This window comes from Chroicocephalus ridibundus, chromosome 1 (genome assembly GCF_963924245.1).
Source record: "Chroicocephalus ridibundus chromosome 1, bChrRid1.1, whole genome shotgun sequence".
NCBI lineage: Eukaryota > Metazoa > Chordata > Aves > Charadriiformes > Laridae > Chroicocephalus > Chroicocephalus ridibundus.
In genome coordinates this window covers 76411327-76429323 of record NC_086284.1, presented here as the reverse complement: position 1 = coordinate 76429323, position 17997 = coordinate 76411327, and the positions used below count along the sequence as shown (strand labels likewise).

General features: G+C 49.3%; 1 protein-coding gene across 1 annotated transcript; it reads right to left on the bottom strand.

Annotated features, from left to right (window-relative positions):
* Positions 1-3914: 3914 nt before the first annotated feature.
* Positions 3915-10927, bottom strand: CHST7 (carbohydrate sulfotransferase 7). Its single transcript, XM_063340250.1, has one exon. It carries the CDS (start codon positions 10802-10804, stop codon positions 9380-9382), a length of 1425 nt encoding a protein of 474 aa, XP_063196320.1. The 5' UTR covers positions 10805-10927; the 3' UTR covers positions 3915-9379.
* Between the last annotated feature and the right edge of the window lie 7070 nt (positions 10928-17997).

The window sequence follows — 17997 nt, the reverse complement described above, 5'->3', positions numbered from 1 at the left end:
ACCAAAAAAACCTTTGTGAACAGCCAAGGCCAAGTTTCAGGCACGCAAAAGCACCTCTTCGTGCAAGAAATTGAGGTTATATAAATGACTAAAATATTTATCGGGTGATCCGATCTGGTGGCATTAAGGCAGAACTGGGAATGGTTCTGGGGCTCGAGTCAGGTGGAGTGTGGAAGTTGCCCGATATGGAAGGATGAACGAAGTGCTTTATCAAAACAGGAATTGTAAAATTGAGACCTGAATTGGAAACTAATAGGCTTGAAAGGTGATTAGAGGGTTTTTTTATGAGGCGGCGGTGTTGTGTAAAAAAAAGAATCATACAATTACATGCTTGTGGTAAAACCAAGTTAGCACAGAGAAATGGCAGCAGGCTGTTTTCTGCATCCAGTAAGAGAAGTAACACACTTGAACTGACAGATGATTGCAATAGATGGTAGAGAGCACTTTTTAACAATGGACATACTGACAGACCGGAGTAAATGACGACTGGAGGACAAAGTCTCCATCCTTAATGATTTTAAGAACAGCTTGGGGCAGGTGACAAATGCCCCATCCTCTCGTCTTTTAAATCCATTTGAGATAAAGCTAGGTATCACTAATCGTCCTTAAACTGGTTTTAGAAAAAAAGTTGGGGGGGGGGGGGGAACATGACAATTCACCCAAGTCATCCCTTCTCAAGCAGCAGCTGAAGTGACTGTGAAAAACTGAGGAAAGATTTCCAAAACTTCCATCAGAGAGGCCTGGGCTGTACTCCTGGCTGATCTCCTACAGCCCTTTTCTCGTTATTTTAGCAAATGCACTTGCATCTTCGCTGCACTTTAAATGCAATCCAGAGCCCACCTGAAACTCTGATACTGTTTCATGCCTGTGCATAAATAAAGAAGGTCGTAATCGCTTCATGGATCTATGGCAAAACATTAAAGACAGCTCATCCACAGCTAGCGTAGTGCTTGGGCTGTACGGCCCCCACACCCTTCATGTGCCTGCGCAGCCGGGATTCCTCCTCTGTACGAGAGGGACATTGGAGTGCTGGAGCGTGTCCAGAGGAGAGCTACCAGGCTGGTGAGGGGTCTGGAGACCAGGTCATGTGAGGAGAGGCTGAGGGAGCTGGGCATGTTTAGCTTGGAGAAGAGGAGGCTGAGGGGAGACCTCATTGCCCTCTACAACTCCCTGAAAGGAGGTTGGAGAGAGGTGGGTGTTGGCCTCTTCTCCCAGGTGAATAATGACAGGACCAGAGGAAATGGTGTGAAGTTGCGGCAGGGGAGGTTTAGATTAGATATTAGGAAGAATTACTTTACGGAAAGAGTGGTCAGGCACTGGAACAGCCTGCCCAGGGAGGTGGTTGAGTCACCATCCCTAGAGGTATTTAAGAAACATCTAGATTTGGCACTTCAGGGCATGCTCTAGTGGCAGAGATTGTAGGTTGTTTGGTTGGACTCGATGATCTCAAAGGTCCTTTCCAACCATGAAGATTCTATGATTCTACCCATTGCAAGCGAACAACCACAGAGCTTTTGCTTACACAAACACGGCCTGTCTTCTCAAAAAAACAGGGCAAAAACTGTGGAGTTAATGGTATGGGGTTTGTTCTCTTCTTGATTTATTGTACAGCTCTAATGTTTTATTCAAATCCTGGCAAAGAAAATAGATTACCAGATTTCCTCCTAGGAAATGTTACAAGACATTAACCTATTGCAGAGTACTTGAGAACAAACTATTTTACACCGTTTCCATGCAGGTCAGCGTTGCCTCCTTTTCACAGAGCACAAACAAAATGTACAAAGCATCTTTAAACCAGGGCTCGGGGCTTTTCATACATTAAAGCTGATTTTTCAGGAGACTTCAGCACTCTGTACAGAACTTTCCACAGATCACAGGGCTCCTGGACCACACAGCTTCATGTCTTGCCATAATGTGGTTGTCTACCGTATCAGTTCCTTTCTATTTCTAAATTAACGGCGCTGTCTTAAAATGAGTTGTCTTTTTTCCCTCCCTTCCTGCCACGCTGTTCTCATGGATTAAAAAAAAAAACAAAAAACCACCAACCTTCTTCCAACTTCCAGGCTGAAGTGATTCATTGCTCATGTACAAAAATCTGTTCTTATGCCAGTATTGTCCATAGCTTGATTACCTCTCTCCCACACTGCTGCTCACGTTGCTGTGCACACTGTCCTCTTTCAACCTTGGCTTTGAGGCTAAATAAAAACCACACAGCTTGGTCTTCTCCAAGACAGAGGGCTTTATTTCACCTGATGTTTCTCCGAATCTACTAAAAATGTGAATTCGTCCCCTCGGGGCTTGAGTGACTAGGAGAAAGAACGTGTTAACGCCACCATAAATTTGCCCTCTTCACAACTAGCTCGCTCAGGGGGTTGGAGTCACCCCGTGAGCCGCTGGTGTTCCCCGACCAAGCACACCCGCACGCTGACTGCTGCTGCAGCACTCCTGCACGGCCAACTCCAGCATACCAAAAGTGTCACTCAGCTGCTGGCAGCCCGATACGGACTTGGCCTCTTCAGAAAAGCGAACTTATTTGTCTAACATCTCACAGATAGTCTGGCGCCAGGGACTGAGTCCAGTTCCTCTGAGAGCTTTTGAATACCTCAACCATGAGACGCTGCCCCCATCCTTTCTCCTCCTTCAGTCTCCTACTGGATTCACGCGCGCTTTCTAACTTCTGCCACAGACCAGGCAGTGTTCACGGTACCAGACATGTTGCATGGTCCATTCCTGCCCCCGACGGGTCTAACACTGTGCATTGACCAAATGCTGTAGAGGAGAAAAAGCAACAACCTGTGATAGATGGCTGTCAAGGAAGCATGAAAGGGGAGGCAGCAGATTTCCTCCAGTGCTTGACTTTGCAGCACAGGCATTGAGCATCCCTGTAACACTGTACACATACAAGAGGCTTCCTGGCATTTTTTAAAGAGCTCATACTGAGAACAATAGGTGTCAGTGATACACACGTGAGTCACTGCTAGAACTGGGGCTTTTCAATCCAGCGTGCAAACACCTGTCACTTGAACCAAGGACACAGACGAGAACCTCCTCCAGAGCCCCCTGTTCTGGCAGCTGGTGGTAATGCCCACTGCAGGAGGGACCGCAAAGGCACTCCCAAATGCCCCTCGGGCAAAGGCAGCTGGATGGGACAGCTCTCACATCACCCATCCCTTGCCCGCACAAGCCGAGGTTGTTTCTTAGTAATGAGAGACGGGGGAAGACTCTATTTTTACAAGCTTAAGCTTCACAGCTTCAGTTTTGCAGGAGAGCAGCACTTCTTCCCACGCCTCTCACCCCAATGCTGCTAGAAGAGTGGTGGGGCAGTTAATAAATTCCTTATGCAGAGGGGACGAGAGGAGTCTTGGTTTGCAGGAGAAATGTAAGGGTTGAGGAAGGGATAGTGGAAGGCAAGTCACCGTAGCCCTGTGGACCAGCACTCCACCGGAGGGGCTGGTCGACTGCCAGTCGTCTGCACAGCCATTCGAACAGAGAAGCAGGAAGACCTGACTTTGAAGAGCTACCAGTTTTCCCTCTACAATTTGAATTTGTCCTCACCCTACTCTCCCTCCTCCTGAGCTCTCCCCCTCTGTCTCCTCCCAGCAATGCTCTTGGAGCAACCATCTGCAGCGCCTCACTGCAGCCCAGCACTTGGTCCCTACTTCTCCCAGCTTTCTGTCTCCGTGTCCCTTCCTTCCCTCCCAGGTGCTCCCACCTGCCTTTTCCAATTAAACCAGCCCCAGTTTCCAGCTGCCCCTCCTCATCAAATCCCTGTCCCCTCGTTCCTCTCACACCCGAGCCCTTTGCCCAGCAAATCCCGCTCTCTACAACTCAAAGGCAATTCCTTTTGCCTGCCCCACAAGTTTACCCCACCCCTCATCAATGTCCTCCCCCTCTCACCTATAGTCCTTTCCATTATGAGGCACTGTAAGGCTGAACGCTGGATTAGGGAGTCTTCCTTGGGACTATCAGCAAGAGGGAAAGAGGGGCTAGAGGAGAGGGCATCAGTGGGAGCGCAGGAATGGCAGACTCCTCCCTGCTCAGCCCCAGCGCCGCAGCCCCGGCCGTAGTTACGTGGCTTTGGTTCCCACTGCTGCATGCCTTGTACCACGCCGGGCTTTTCTATGGGAAAGAGGTTTGGGCATGCTCACTGGAGATAAAACCAACGCAGATTTTATTCAGTATAAAATAGAGATACACACACATACCAAAACCCACTTTTACTAAGCACATGCTATCCAATTTTTTTACAAACATTAGTATATTATTTGGCCAAATCAGAATAGAAAGCAGAGGTAAAAACAAAACATGGGGGGCGTCCTCTACCCAGAGATCATTTCCCCTACCCGAATTGGAGCCCCTGCCCCAAAGCACTGAAGTGACTGATGATTTCAAAGAAACAGCTTTGAGACTATTTGAACATAGACTAAAGACCACCACGTCCCAACCCTGGGTTCAAAAGAACACGCACTGTGTTGACTGAAGTTCCCCAAAGAGACTTTTAACTTCAGGCCCAAGGTGAAAAGTTTCAGCCTACGTACAGCGGAAGTCTGGCAAAGTTGGGCGATGACTGGAAACAGGGTGACAAATTTGGAATCGCTGGAGGAAGACCCGATTCCCATTTACCAGCATGAAGAAATGGCGCTGCAGGTGCTGTGGGTCGGCAGCAGAGCTTAACGCCTCCGTGCTGGAAGCAAGAGTTTCCTGGGACTCAATACCCAGACAGACGACACGCACTAAAATGTTAACCAGCTTCCAGCCATTTGCCCGATGCCGACACTGCCAGGCAACAAGCAACAGGCCCCTCAGCTGCTGAAAACCACCACCTTAATGAGTTCGGATTTAATAATCACCTCTTCAAATCGCAGCCAAGAGAAGGACAATCCAGCCCCCAGCCCCTCCCTCACACACGCACAGCCAGCAGGGCGTTTAAAACTTCTGTTAGTGCAAAGTTTGCTTTGACAATCCTCTTTTTCCCATATCCTTCTCCATGGTGGTAGGTGTCACGTCAAGGTAAATAGGAATGGCCAAACAACACCTAAGGTAGTCCCAGCGCTGCATGGATCGCGGGGTGATTCTGAGAAGCGACACGCAGCGTTCCTACCGTCCCTGTACTCCAGATAATCAAGGGAGCCTCAGCGGCAACTCTTCGTGTTCAAGAAAGGAACAGGAGGTGCTGTCAGGCTTGTTGGCACTCACGGTCTTTCAGGAGCTTGGTTCTTCACTGAAATGTTGTTTAATGGCATGACCATCATGACCCCAGAAATTCTGCACTGTTTTTTTATCGTCAGGTTTACTGTAAGCGGTGATACTGAGGTGATATTCTACTTAAGGTAAAAACTCAGAACTTTTTTTGATGTGTAGACTGATGGGGTGGGGTAAGGGGGAACTAAAATGACTAGTGCGATACTGAAGCTGTTAAATAAGAAACTTCTCGACCGTTGAGCACATTTCGGATGATGCTGCAACTGGGAGAGCTACTAAACTATTTACATTGCATCCGAAGTATGCGAGTACATACCACGGGTATCTGCAAGGACTCCCATCAGTAAGGTCGTAGGGAGCGCAAGTAATGCAGGGGCTGAGTATTTCTTGACCCGGGACTTTAAACACTTCTCACAAGTATGTCGCTACAATTGTCTCACCAAAAGCAACAATTTAAATACAGGTAGAATGTTGTAAGAGAGCAATTAACAATTCTGGCGTGGAAGGATCACGGCCTTTTATATACAATTATGGTGCTCAAGTTTCTACCTCCCTTAAGGCAAACACATGACCAAAAGTTAAGTAAAAACAGATGACAGAAATAAGTCTTGTAAGCATTTTGTCAGCTGTATTCCAGTTTCCCCACTATGACTTTTTAATGTATTAAAGTTGTTAATTCGTTATATGTAATGTAGCACAAGCAGGTATTTTTCCCAAATCTCTGTCTGAACTACTAGAACTCCACGGGTCAGCCCTGCTCTCCGATTCTAAGCCTGCCAATTTCAGCTCAGCTATAAAAAGTGTTTATTGTTCCCTCGCTTATCATGCCATCCTCTGCTCTAAAAGATGCAGTTACGGTTCGGTTTTCCACACCATTCAGTAGAACTGGGACTTCAGTTCAAAAATCTCAGTTGAGCCCTGTAACAGTAAAAAAGCTGGCGACCGACCCGTAAATGCCCAGCTGCTCTCAAAATGCGGTTTAACCACGGGCGTCCTGCCTTCAGCAGGTTCTACTGACTTCCAGAGACCTCTGCCAGTGAAACTCCCGCCACGCTGGTTGTCCTAATCAGACCCATTCCCGTCTTTTCAGGTCAGTACCAGCACTGACATTTGACAGTACATTTTTTTTTCCCTAACAAGGCCGACAAGGATATGCTGCAAGCATCTGGAACGATGCTTTCCAACACCGTCAAAACACCTTGAAGAGAAATATGGGATGCATTTGTTGGTGAGCCTTAGCTCTCCTCCTCAGGCAGGGGAATTTTAGAAAGCCTTCTAGCGACCGAAGCACACACGTCGCAACATCGTCGTTAAGCAACTGTCATCCAGTCTTAGATGCTCTTGCATGCCCTGCTCAAAGATCCCGTCCTTTTCCAGTTTTGGATATTCCCTGCAGGTTGTTTTAGAGTCTTCTAATGAACTCAGGCAACCTGAATGCAAACCAGGAATCGCACTCGCTGTATTTTATACGCTTTGCCAAACAGAGCCCTTTCCACAGTATACAAAAAAAACCTACAAAAGAACAGCTTATGATGAGAAAAAAACATTGAATTCATCACTAATAACGAGCAATTGTGTTAGTGGACAACTTCCATTGACAGAACTAAGTCTTGATACAGAAAATGCGTCGATGTCAAACACGGGAACTGCTTCAGAAAACACTAATTTTCAATCAGTGGATTTCTTCCCAGCTATAAGCATCAAGTTAAGCTGGATGGCAACACTTCTTTCTTCATCATGATGAACTGGTGTAAGTGAAACTAAGCGTGGATTTCTGAAAACTTCTTATGAAAGACATTTACCACCCGAAAGAGCAAGATGAGGCTCCCTGTCAAAGTGAAGCAAATGCGTAACAACTGCAGCGTAAAAATCTGTGACTGCAACCTGATAGAAACAAACCAACAAGATATACCGGATTTTAATCTCCCATCCAACATAAGAAAATAAGTACCGTATCATCTTTTGGCATGCCAGAAAGTCTTATTTTCTTCCCAAACCTGTGCAAGCCGGTACAGGCCAGGCCGGGTGTATTCCCACAAAAGCTTTCCAAATGAGGTTACTCAACACAGGTTATCAAGGCTTTAATACAGGTATTGTCCACCTATACAAATAACATTATTATATGCCACTAGAACACCCGGAGACAAATTTTGCCTTTATGGTGCCTGTGAGAGAATACAGAAACATCCCTTAGATAATACGACAGGTTGTTCCAGCACAAACGGAGCCCCTGTAATTTTTAGTTCAGGCAGAAACCAAAGGATGCAGAATTGTATGAAGCACGCTACCGTGAAAGGGATAGATTTACTCAAAAACATTTATATGACTGCATTTTCCTGTCAGATAATGAAACAAACCTGCTTCTTGTGCCAACGTACTCCCAGGTGGGAGGGTTAAGGAAGAAAAAGAGCTAAAATAAATGAAGGTTCATCCTAACTCACCGACATGTTTCACAGCACGATATTCAGAGCACGAAAACCTACAATGCAATTCAAATGTTTCCCCCAAGATAAAGGCAGTTCAAAGACGTTATGTTATTTCCAGCACTTTATATAAATATAGCTTTCTTCCTGATCCTGGATTATCCTCAATTTGAAGTTCATGTTCTCAGTTTGTATTTGAGGACTGCAGGTGAACATCCCTATAACCCTGTATGCTCTCGTGGGGCCATTTAAATGCTGCCAGACTGTAATGGGCTCAAAAGCAGTCTCTAAGAACTTACAATAGTGCGTCCCTAAAATACAACAGAACCTGCTATCCCCAAATTAAGAAATAAACAAAAAAAAGTACGCATACACACACACACGCACACCCCTCTCATACAAGTGGCAGGATGTCTACAGGAAAATGCAATTTTAAAATCCAAAATGCAACTTAAGTTTTTCTTTTTTTTTTTTTTTTTTTAAATACAAGCTTTTATTTGGGAACTTCGCCATTAATTTGTCTTAGCCTCATCAGGAAACATTTGCTTTTGTCCAAGAGTTGCCAGCTGAGAGGATGTTATTGTTCGGAAGGGATGTGACCAGGAGGACCCTGTGCACGGCACAATGTGTCAGCCCGGAAGCCAGGGAAGAAAAGTGATTCTCTCATCTGGCTGAGGAAACAAAATGGAAATACCGAGTGTTCGCCTTCCAGTTACAGTCGCTTCTACGCGTGTCCCCAAGAAACATGTTAGTCACCTGCATCTCACATCCGCATCACCACCTGACTACATCAATATATTAAAAGAAAACCTACTTTAAAAAGAATTACAGCTTTCTTTAGAAAAAGCAAAGATTTCTGCCACAAACATCTTTGAAACACGTAAGCAGGTGAATGCTTACCCCCGCTGCTCCGAGCGATGGAGGGAGTTGGACACGGTTCCCCTTCCCTCGGCCGGTGCCCCCCTCCCCAGAGCATCACCAGCCCCCCAGGGCCACCCAGCTGGCAGCAGGACAGCTGAGCCCTCCTGGCGGCGGCACGCTCCGGCCCCTCCAGGCCTGCGCTGACCTTGGCTGTCAACTTCATAGAAGCCCCTTGTCGGCGTTTCGGTAGTGTTACAACAGAGCCCAGCGTCCTTCGGCGCTTGGGACAGGCGATGCTCTCCCAGCGACACCCTTCAAGCCCTCTGGTTCCTTGCTGAGAGTCTTCATTTGGGGGATTTTTAAGTTTCGATGCAGTTTTTTTTTTTAAAGAACAGCCGGTGTTTTGCACATGGTCATGGTTTCATGTTGAAAGGGCTGCGAGGTTGACGCTGACCCCAGAGGACGCCTCTTACCAAACCTTCCTCTTCAATAAAATGCTCTCTCTCTTCCCACCCTGGGGTGGGGTGGCCACGGTTCCCGGAGGGAACGCAACCCCACTGAGACCAATGGCGGGAAGCGGGGGCGACTGGACCCTGCCCGTTCTGCCGGTACCCGTGGTGAGGTGGCTTTGCTTCTGCCAGGACTGCCTATACCCTGAGGCCAGCGCCCGGCAGCTGCCATGCCAGCTGCGGACCCCCGCGCTTGGCTTTGCCAATCCTCCAGCCATGAGAGGCCACCATGACAGGCAGGCCGCCATGACGGAACCGGGCCCGGCCATCAGCCCGCCCTCGGGCCCGTCCGAGGCGCATTCCCCGCCCGGCCCCGCGCCCTCTCCGCCGGTCCCGGCCCTCACCCGGCGGCGGTCTCTCCCCGCCGGCCGCGGGGCGGGGGCGCTACCGGGCGTCGCCGCCGCTGAGAGGGTAGGCCAGGAGGCTCATGGCCTCGCCGCAGGCGGCCTCCACCTGCCGCACCTGCTGCCGGCTGAGGCGCTCCCGCCAGGCGTGGATGGCCTCCCGCGCGTCGCGGGGGGAGATGAGGAAGGGCCGGTCGGAGGAGTAGGCGGCGCCGCGGGTCATGTTGAGGACGAAGGCCTCCAGGGCGGGCGGCACCGGCAGGCCGGCGAAGCGGAGCAGGCGGCGCAGCTGGGCGCGGGGCTCCCGCACCAGGTCCTCGTAGCGCAGCTGGGTGTAGCGGCGGCGGAGCCAGGCCGGGGCGCGGCGGGCCAGCAGCAGGTCGCGGAGCCAGGCCTGGCAGATGACCTCCAGGGCGCCGCCGAGGAAGAACTCGGCGCGGTGCTGCGGGGGGGCCGCCCGCCCGCCGCCCCCCCCCAGCAGGCCGGGCGGCAGCAGGAGCTGCTGCGGAGGCTGGTGGCGGGGCGGCCCCCGCGGCTCGGCGCGGTGGCGGCTGCGCAGCACCTGGATGCTCTCCCGCAGCAGCGCCTGCCTGGCCTTCAGGCGGGAGTTGTGGACGGCGCGGGGGTCGCGGAAGAGCTGCACCACCCGCAGGTTGAGGCCGGGCTCCCGCAGCAGCGGCAGGAGGGCGCCCAGCTCCAGCAGCCGCACGTCCTTGATGACCACCACCGGGTACTTGCGGCACTCGGCCTCCAGCTCCCGCAGCCCCCGCGGCGGGCACGTCTCCTCGCAGGCGGCGCCGTCGACGAGGCCGATCTCCCGGCGGGGCCGGGGAGCGGCGGGGCAGAGCGGGGGGGAGCAGATCACCTTGTTGGTCCGCCAGCCGAAGATGCCGGCGGTGGTGAGGTTGGGGGCGGCGGGCGGGGCGGGGGCCAGCGGGTCGCGGGGGCCGGGCGGGGCGGCGTAGAGGCGCAGGACGGAGAAGTCGCATCGGAAGAGGGCGCGCAGCATGTCGCGCAGGGCGCCCTGCAGGCTGAGCGCGTCCCCCGGGTAGAGGGCCTGCCACAGGTGCCACATGGGCTCGTAGAGGTAGAAGACGTCGGGGTGCTGGTTGAAGAGCTCCCCCAGGAAGGAGGAGCCCGTCCGCCAGGTAGCGTGCAGGTAGATGTGCCGCTTCCCCCCCGCCGCCGCCGCCGCGCTGCCGTTACCCGCCGCGCCGCCGCCCTCCTCATCCTCATCCTCCTCCTCGTCCAGCGACGGCTGCCGCTGCTCCCAGCCCCACTCGCTCAGCGCCTCCTCAAGGCTGGGGCAGCGCCGCAGCAGCGGCTCCTCGTCCGCCCGCCCCCGCCGGGCCCCGTAGTCCAGCGCGTAGGGCACCAGCAGCAGCAGCAGCAGCGTGTACAGCACCAGCACCGCGGCGAAGCGCCGGTGCTCCCCCCGCCACCGCCACCGCCGGCGGCCCTTCATGGCGGGGGGGAGCGGTTCCGGACCGCCGGCGTTCCGCCGACCCTCTGGCTGCCGGAGAGCGGCTCTTGGCCGAGAGGCAAAGTTAGCGGCGGCGGCGGCGGGGGGTGTGGGCTGCCGGCGGCCCTCCCCGCCGGGGAGCACGCCCACGGGCACGCCGGACAGGCTCGGGGCTGCCCGCCCGCCTTCGCCGCCGCCTCCTCCTCCTCGTTCACCCCCTCCTCCTCCTCCTCCTCGCAGCGCGACGCGGAAGCTCCCGCACCTGCCCCCGCCGCCGCCTGAGGAGCCGCCGCCGGCGGGACGCGGGGTTCTGCCGGTGCCGCCGCTGTGCGGGGAGCCGGGCCGCCCCTCGCCCGCCCTCTCTCCCTTCCTCCCGTCTTCCCTCCCCCGGACAGGGCCGGAGGGGCGGGCTTGGCACCTCGGGAGTCACCCCCGCCCGGCAAAGGGCGCACCGCAAAGGAGGTACGTTGTCGGCCAGGACGGGGACCCAGCAGCTGAGGCTGACCCCGAGGAGGAGCCTTTGGTCCTGTTGTCTACCGGGTCTCCAGAGAAAGAGCCCGCTACGGTAGCGAAAAGAGGTGCAAATGTATTTTTAGGATGGATGACAGCTCTTCAAATCTGCAGCGGGTTTCAGAAATGCTGCAGTTCGGCGCTGTAGAGAGCTGCGGGGTTTCGCAGCCACGCTTTTGTCTATGTGTGCCTGCTGCTGACGGGATACGGACGTCTCCTTCATGACTCATCGCTCCACTTTATGCATCTAAAAGTTTCGTGTCTGTCTGAGCTGGTCACCCTGTGCAGTCGGTAGGAAGAAATGGGCACCCACAGAGGGACATCCAGCCTGTCTTGGATGTCTCATAGCCTTCTGATAACCCATCTCTTTCTTGGGATCATAATGTTACCAGCTCTCACTTAGACTTCTAGTTTTTTTAGACATCTAAGATTAGCTTAAACAAATCTCTTGTGGGATGGAGAATCAACAAGAGGTTGACTTCAGGTTTTTAAATTCACATGTACAGTGAACAGTACAGACCTTGGAAGGTGCTCAAAGAAAGCGATGGACCGTGATCCCGTGTTCCTGGTTAAGGCACCCATCTGGCAGGAAAGCAATGTCCCTGTCCTGCTGACTGTCCTAACCTCCAGGCAATGGATGCCGCCTTCTGTAAAACACTACTAACATTTAAGTACAGCATGCAGAGTGACATTCAGCGAGGATAACACAATTCTCACCCTCTGCAGGTGACTCACATTTTGACTCACAGAATAGTCTATGTGGTATGTGTTCACTTGTAGTAAGGCACACGACACAATCTTAGTCAACAATATCACATACAACGGGGCACAGAAATGACCCGCCAGTTACATAGATTCTAAAAATGTTCCTTCTATAGTATAAATATATAGATACAGAGTCTGCAATTGCTGCACATTTTTCTGTCTGAATGTCTAGGTATTAAACAATAATCTCATTTCACATTTATTGGGCAACGCATGAGGAGCACAAAGCAGTGCGAGAGAAAAAGCACACTTCTCTTCTGTCCAGGTGGCGAGCCAGCAGTCTGCCTGCTAACACTTTACTTGACCTCTGTTAAGTAAGTGTTAAAGACTGGGCTTCCTGCAGTTTATGGTGTGCTGAGTGAGGAGACGGTGCCAAACAAGACTTGTAGGCTCCTGAGCAGAAGAATGTAGAAATGATGGCATCGGAAAGGAAATTCTGCCCTAACATACATATTCATCATGGCTTTGGGCTTTTTAAACAGGAAGTATACCAGCCTGAGTTTCAGCTCTGGCTCTGTAAAGACCAGGATTTCATCCAGACCCTTAAGCAAGTAAAGGAGGACGACAGAATAAAACCACACTTGCCAAAAACCCCTCACCTATTCAAAGAACATGCACATCTAGTACTTTGAAGAGGTATCTCCAGTGTAGTTGACCAGTGATAGGACACAAGGAAATGTCCTATCTAAGCTGCATCAGGCTAAGTTCAGATTGGACATTAGGAAGAGGTTCTTCACTGGGAGGCTGGTCAGTCACTGGAACAGGCTGCCCAGGTAAGTGGTCACAGCAGGAAGCATCTCAGAGTTCAGGGCGCATCTGAATGACACTCTTAGTCATACGGTTTAGTTTTAGGTACTCCTGCAAGGAGCAGGGAGTTGGACTCGATGATCCTTATGGGTCCCTTCCAACTTGAGATAGTCTACGACTCTGTGGCATCTTGCAAAATAGTAATTTGGGAGGATTTACCGAGATGGGATCCTGAGAAGTGCAGATGAGAATGGATAACTCTGAGCTGCTGGGGTTTCACTTTGGTAAGACAAATACTGAGTTGGCTGTAGCATCAGCCCCATCGCTGGCAAAGGAGCCACAGCACAATATGTGTTACCTTAAACTAATTTTGTATTGGTTTTTATGATACATACTTGCCTAAAAACTAAAATCAAGGTCTGAAACCTGCCTAGGTACTGTCTTGAAAAGAATGAGACGTCTCACAGAGTAAGATGGCCTGGCAGACAAATGAGAAATCATAGAAATAAAAGTGTGTATGTGCTACATTAATTTTTTTTCAGACAATGGAGCTACAAACTTCTGTGGCAACGATTGTGGAAAAAGTGAAAGATGGAAATCACTTTACCCCAGGTTACATCTATTAAGATGAAATCCCAGGCAGTCCTTAAAAGATTATCAAACCAAAAAAGAATCACAGTAAATGTTTTGTTCTGCACCTTTGCATCAGTTCCTCTGCTGAAAGTGGATTAGCCTGTAAGTGTTTATTCCGGTTGGTTTGGGTTAGGGCTTTTTTGGCGCGGGGAGATTCCAGCAAAGCCGGTACTCATTCTGCCACCCAGCGGGTGGGTGCCTGGGCTAGGCTTGGAATCGTGGAGCTCCAGACTTCCTGAGGGGTCATGAAAAGTACCCAATTTCAGTGTTGGGGAGCAGATTGCTGGGCCGAAGAGATCGGCTTTCACTTTTCTCGCTTTTCCATTCTGTATTAATTTGTTCTCTCTTCAGCACAGATAAGGAGGATGATTTTCCGAGGCTTTTTCTATGAACCGTAAAGACACTGTTTACATATACAGGTGAAGATCTGCATCTCCTTCCAAGAGCAGGACCGTTCAGTACCCGAGAGAGGCAGCCAGGGTCTTCTTCATTGATCTGCGAAGCAGTCTGCCCATTTGGCATCCAGTTCCTGCCATTTCTTGGTGACAATTCTGTGCTTTATGTTATTTTATAAAGCAGAAAAAAAAAGGCATAAAATGTTTTGCATAGTTGAGTACTTGAGCAGTATTTCCTTTCTAGTTTCCAAGCTTGGCACTGAAAGCACTGGCTGTTTTTAATCTAACATAACATTGGCTTCCTGTGTATTATCTCTCTAACTTCATTTTTGCTCTTCCGTCTCCCACAGTACTTCTACTGACAAGAGAGACAGTAAATGCTGGAACGCCACGTTTCAGCCTCAGCATCATTTTTATCTTCTCAGCAGAGGTTTCAAAATAGAAATAGTTGCCTCTATATCTAGCCATCTTTTGGCTCTTGCATGCTCTTGTCATTTTCAAAGAGCGCTTTGTGATTAAAAATAGCTTGATTAGCTGATAAAATTAAATATGCTTCGCACAGCGAGCACCGCCCTCAAACATCCTGGCTGTTAATGAGTGCTCTGCTTGCACATACTGTCACTCACAGGTTTCAGCCAAAAGGAAGTCCGTGGTTAATAGCAGCTTAAAAAGCTTCAAGAAGCCAACAAACTAGGACAATATTTTTATTTTTGACGTTGCTTTGTCATCAGATGTTCCAACATGTGCAATACCATGTGTTTCACATGTGATACCACTCTTAGTAGCTCACATTTCAGAAGGGATATGTTGAGAACAGCAGGATGGAGAAGCTGGTCCGGGCGAGGTGGCCAGCACAAAAGGGATTTTTCGCAGTGGAGTTCCCCCAAAGCAGAACAGAGATTGAGGGCCTGCAAAAGGTCAAAAATACCACAGAAGTTTTGAGACACTCGGTGGAAATTGAGAGGCTATGGAGAAAGTGGAAGGGGCTTCAGATGCAAAGCCACGTGCAGAAGGTGGTAATTCTGCTCTCTGCACGTAGCTCTGAGGTCGCTCTTCGGTACCTGCAAGAAATATGAGGAAATGGGGCAGGAAAACTGTGGCGTTCATGACTGTCTTGGTCAGTGTACTCCTTCTGCTAGTTAAACTGGCATATGTCCACTTCTCTGTGGGCTGATATAGAGAAGGCAGGTGTACAGCTTCAGGTGTTAGTTAATATAAGCAAGTAGTCGCCATGCAAATCATACCACGCGGTGGCTCTCTGTAAAAGAGAGGGAGCAGCGGGAAGGTACGAAACCCCTCAGTGCCCCTCCGGACTGAGGGGAGCTGGTGGTTGAGATTGGGGACCATGTGGAGTTGGAAGGGAGGAGGCATGTTCCTCGCTCCTCTCTCCGAGATTTCTCCCGTCACTCTTAACTGAGAACTGGCAAAGCCGAAAGGTAAGCGCGCTGCTGCTCTCCACTGCCCAATGTAAGAGCCAGGCAGAGAGCATGCGCTGGCGGGGTGTTCAGATGAAGCCAAATACAGCACTGCATCCTGCTTTTGGGCTAAGGGATGCTTGATAGCACAGTCCAGCATGGCCGAACGGGCTGCAGCAGCCTGACGGGTACCCAGCTAGGGGAGCTCTTCTGCAACCGAGAGAAGCAGATACATTCCATTTCCACTTCTAATCTTTAAAGATGAACCTATTGCTAATATACTACACTGTAAGTGTCAGAGTGGGGATTGTCTGTGCTCTTAGCTGGCTTCTCAGGTTTTCCAAGGCATAGCTTTTCCAAGAACATGATAACTAGGTATTGATATGGCAAATAAATAAATAAATATTGAAAGCAGGTTTTTTTATAAATTTAAATCATGGTCCCTTCTATGTCATCAGTGATCTTGTGAGCACCTCTAACTTCCTCTAAGAAAAGAAGATAATGCCCTCATTGAGGATGATAGAAAACGCTATTGGGAAATGTATGAAGAAAAGCAGGAGGTGGAAGGCGGAACAAAGCAAGTATATGAATTTGTTGAGGCTCAAGAGGAAGTTCAGAAGGGAAAATCTATTGTTATTTCTAACCGTGGAAATTCAGACAAATCAGTAACAATGAAAGAAGAAAACATCTATCCTGCAACCCAACTCGAGGATGACTCTAATTTGAAATCTTTAAGCTGTTCCCCTGCAGAGTGTGCCCTGTTACCCCATCAGCGGTGAGACAGTCATCTCATAACCCAGAAATGGGCTTAGGCTACATGAATAGCCAGCGCCTCCCTTGAGCCTCCTGCTGCCTGGCAATTTACAGTAGTTGCCAAAGAAAAATTATTCCGATGGTAATCTGTTTGGGGTCTCACAGCTTCAAATACCAGAAGTGCCTCAACACTAAAACGTGTGGGAAATAATTATTTGTAATGGCAGAAACTGTGAATCTTTTTCTGTTTTATGTCATTGTTGCAGGCTCACTATTGCTGAATTAGAGATGCTGATTAAGAATAACAGCAAGCTTTTGCAACTCAACAAATTAAGCCATTGTGTCGGTATAATTAGGGAACTAAATCTCTTACAGTTCAGTCAAGCAAAGAAATGAACTAGAAAATTTGAGACCTATTTTTAACCGGGGATTATTTTTTCCCCAAAAAAACCCCTCTGACAGCCATTGTAACACAATACTTACAGCTCTCCTGTGCCTTCATAAAGCAATGCTTACATGCACAGAATATAATTTTTGGACTGAGAATCGATTTGCCTTTTTATTCATTTCAGTCTTACGCACAAATCCGTAATGGCATGTGCAAATGAAAATGGTGAGAGCTCAATCACTGCATCTACTTTATAAATTTGTCCCATCAAGTTTTCTAAAAATCATTTTGTAAATTCAGAATTTCAATCAGAAATCATTTCCAGGAGATATGTCCAGGAGACATTACTGTGCCTGTATGGGAGAAAGACAAATGCTAGAATGTAGAATTCACTTGAAATGTATTCTTGTGCCAAATGATCTAACTTTTATGAGGAGAATGTTAGTGGGCAAAAAGGTAGCGATTGTGGGAAACTCATGGGTTCCTGGAACCTCTGGAAACTGGTTTAGCTCCCTGGCTGTCATTACTAGTTATTAATGAGGAAGTCTTCTCTGGGTTTGTTATGCTGTTAATTGGAGTTTCCCAACTTGAATGGTTGTCAGCAGGCCATAATTTCCTTTTTTTTTTACAGCTGTCTGAGTACAACAGATTTAAAAATTGCTGGCAGTCACTTGCTTTGGGCCTTCATTTCAAGCTTTACAAAACCTGGCCAGGGGGATCACGGAATAACTATGCAGCTGCAACACACCATTTATTTAGTGATGCATCCATATGCTTAAAACACAAGATGAAAACCATTTTGGTTTGACTGTAACCTTTATCAACAAAGAACTTGCGCGCTGGCTAACCACACTTCCTCAGGCTCTGCAGGATAACCCTGCCTGAGGTCCCAGTGCCACCATTTCATCTTGTGGCTCCTAAACAAAGGTCTTTGTGAGTACAGGCATGTCCAGCCAAAGCTGAGCCCAGCTAAGATGATCATTCAGCTGCTAGATATCAACAATTTTAAGGGGAAAACGTCATGGTTAATGTTTAAACTTTGACTACATGTAGTTCATTATACTAAAAACTGGAAGCAATAAACTGTGTTATTTGTCTGTGAGGACAATAGAAGACTTCCTGGGAGGGCCCCCACACATGCCCACATGCGTGCAGACTCATGCATGTCTGGGAATCCCCATTAGAGAGACAACTGCATGGACGTGCACATCAACCATCACGGGTATTTTACTCCTACCCACTCTATCAAGTTTATGGTTGTCAGAGGTAAGAGAGATTTGCTTCTCAGAGCCGCAGAACGAGGACAAGGAACAAGGAACTGCTGTCTTGCAGTTCCAGGACAAGCGTCTGCTACCTGCACTTCTCACTGTTGGGACCGAGCTTAGCTGGGAGTGAGAAGTAAAGGATGCATTAGGTATCAGCGCCCTGGCAGAAAAAAAGGATAAAATGCTTGCACAAGTTTTCTCTGAAGGGGGGAACTGCTTAAATTTACTCTGGGCAGTTTTTGGTACGCAAATGTTAATTGTCAGGCTCTTTGCTGCTTTAGCTATATACACAGTTTAATGCAATTTTAGGTTTTATATGAAAATT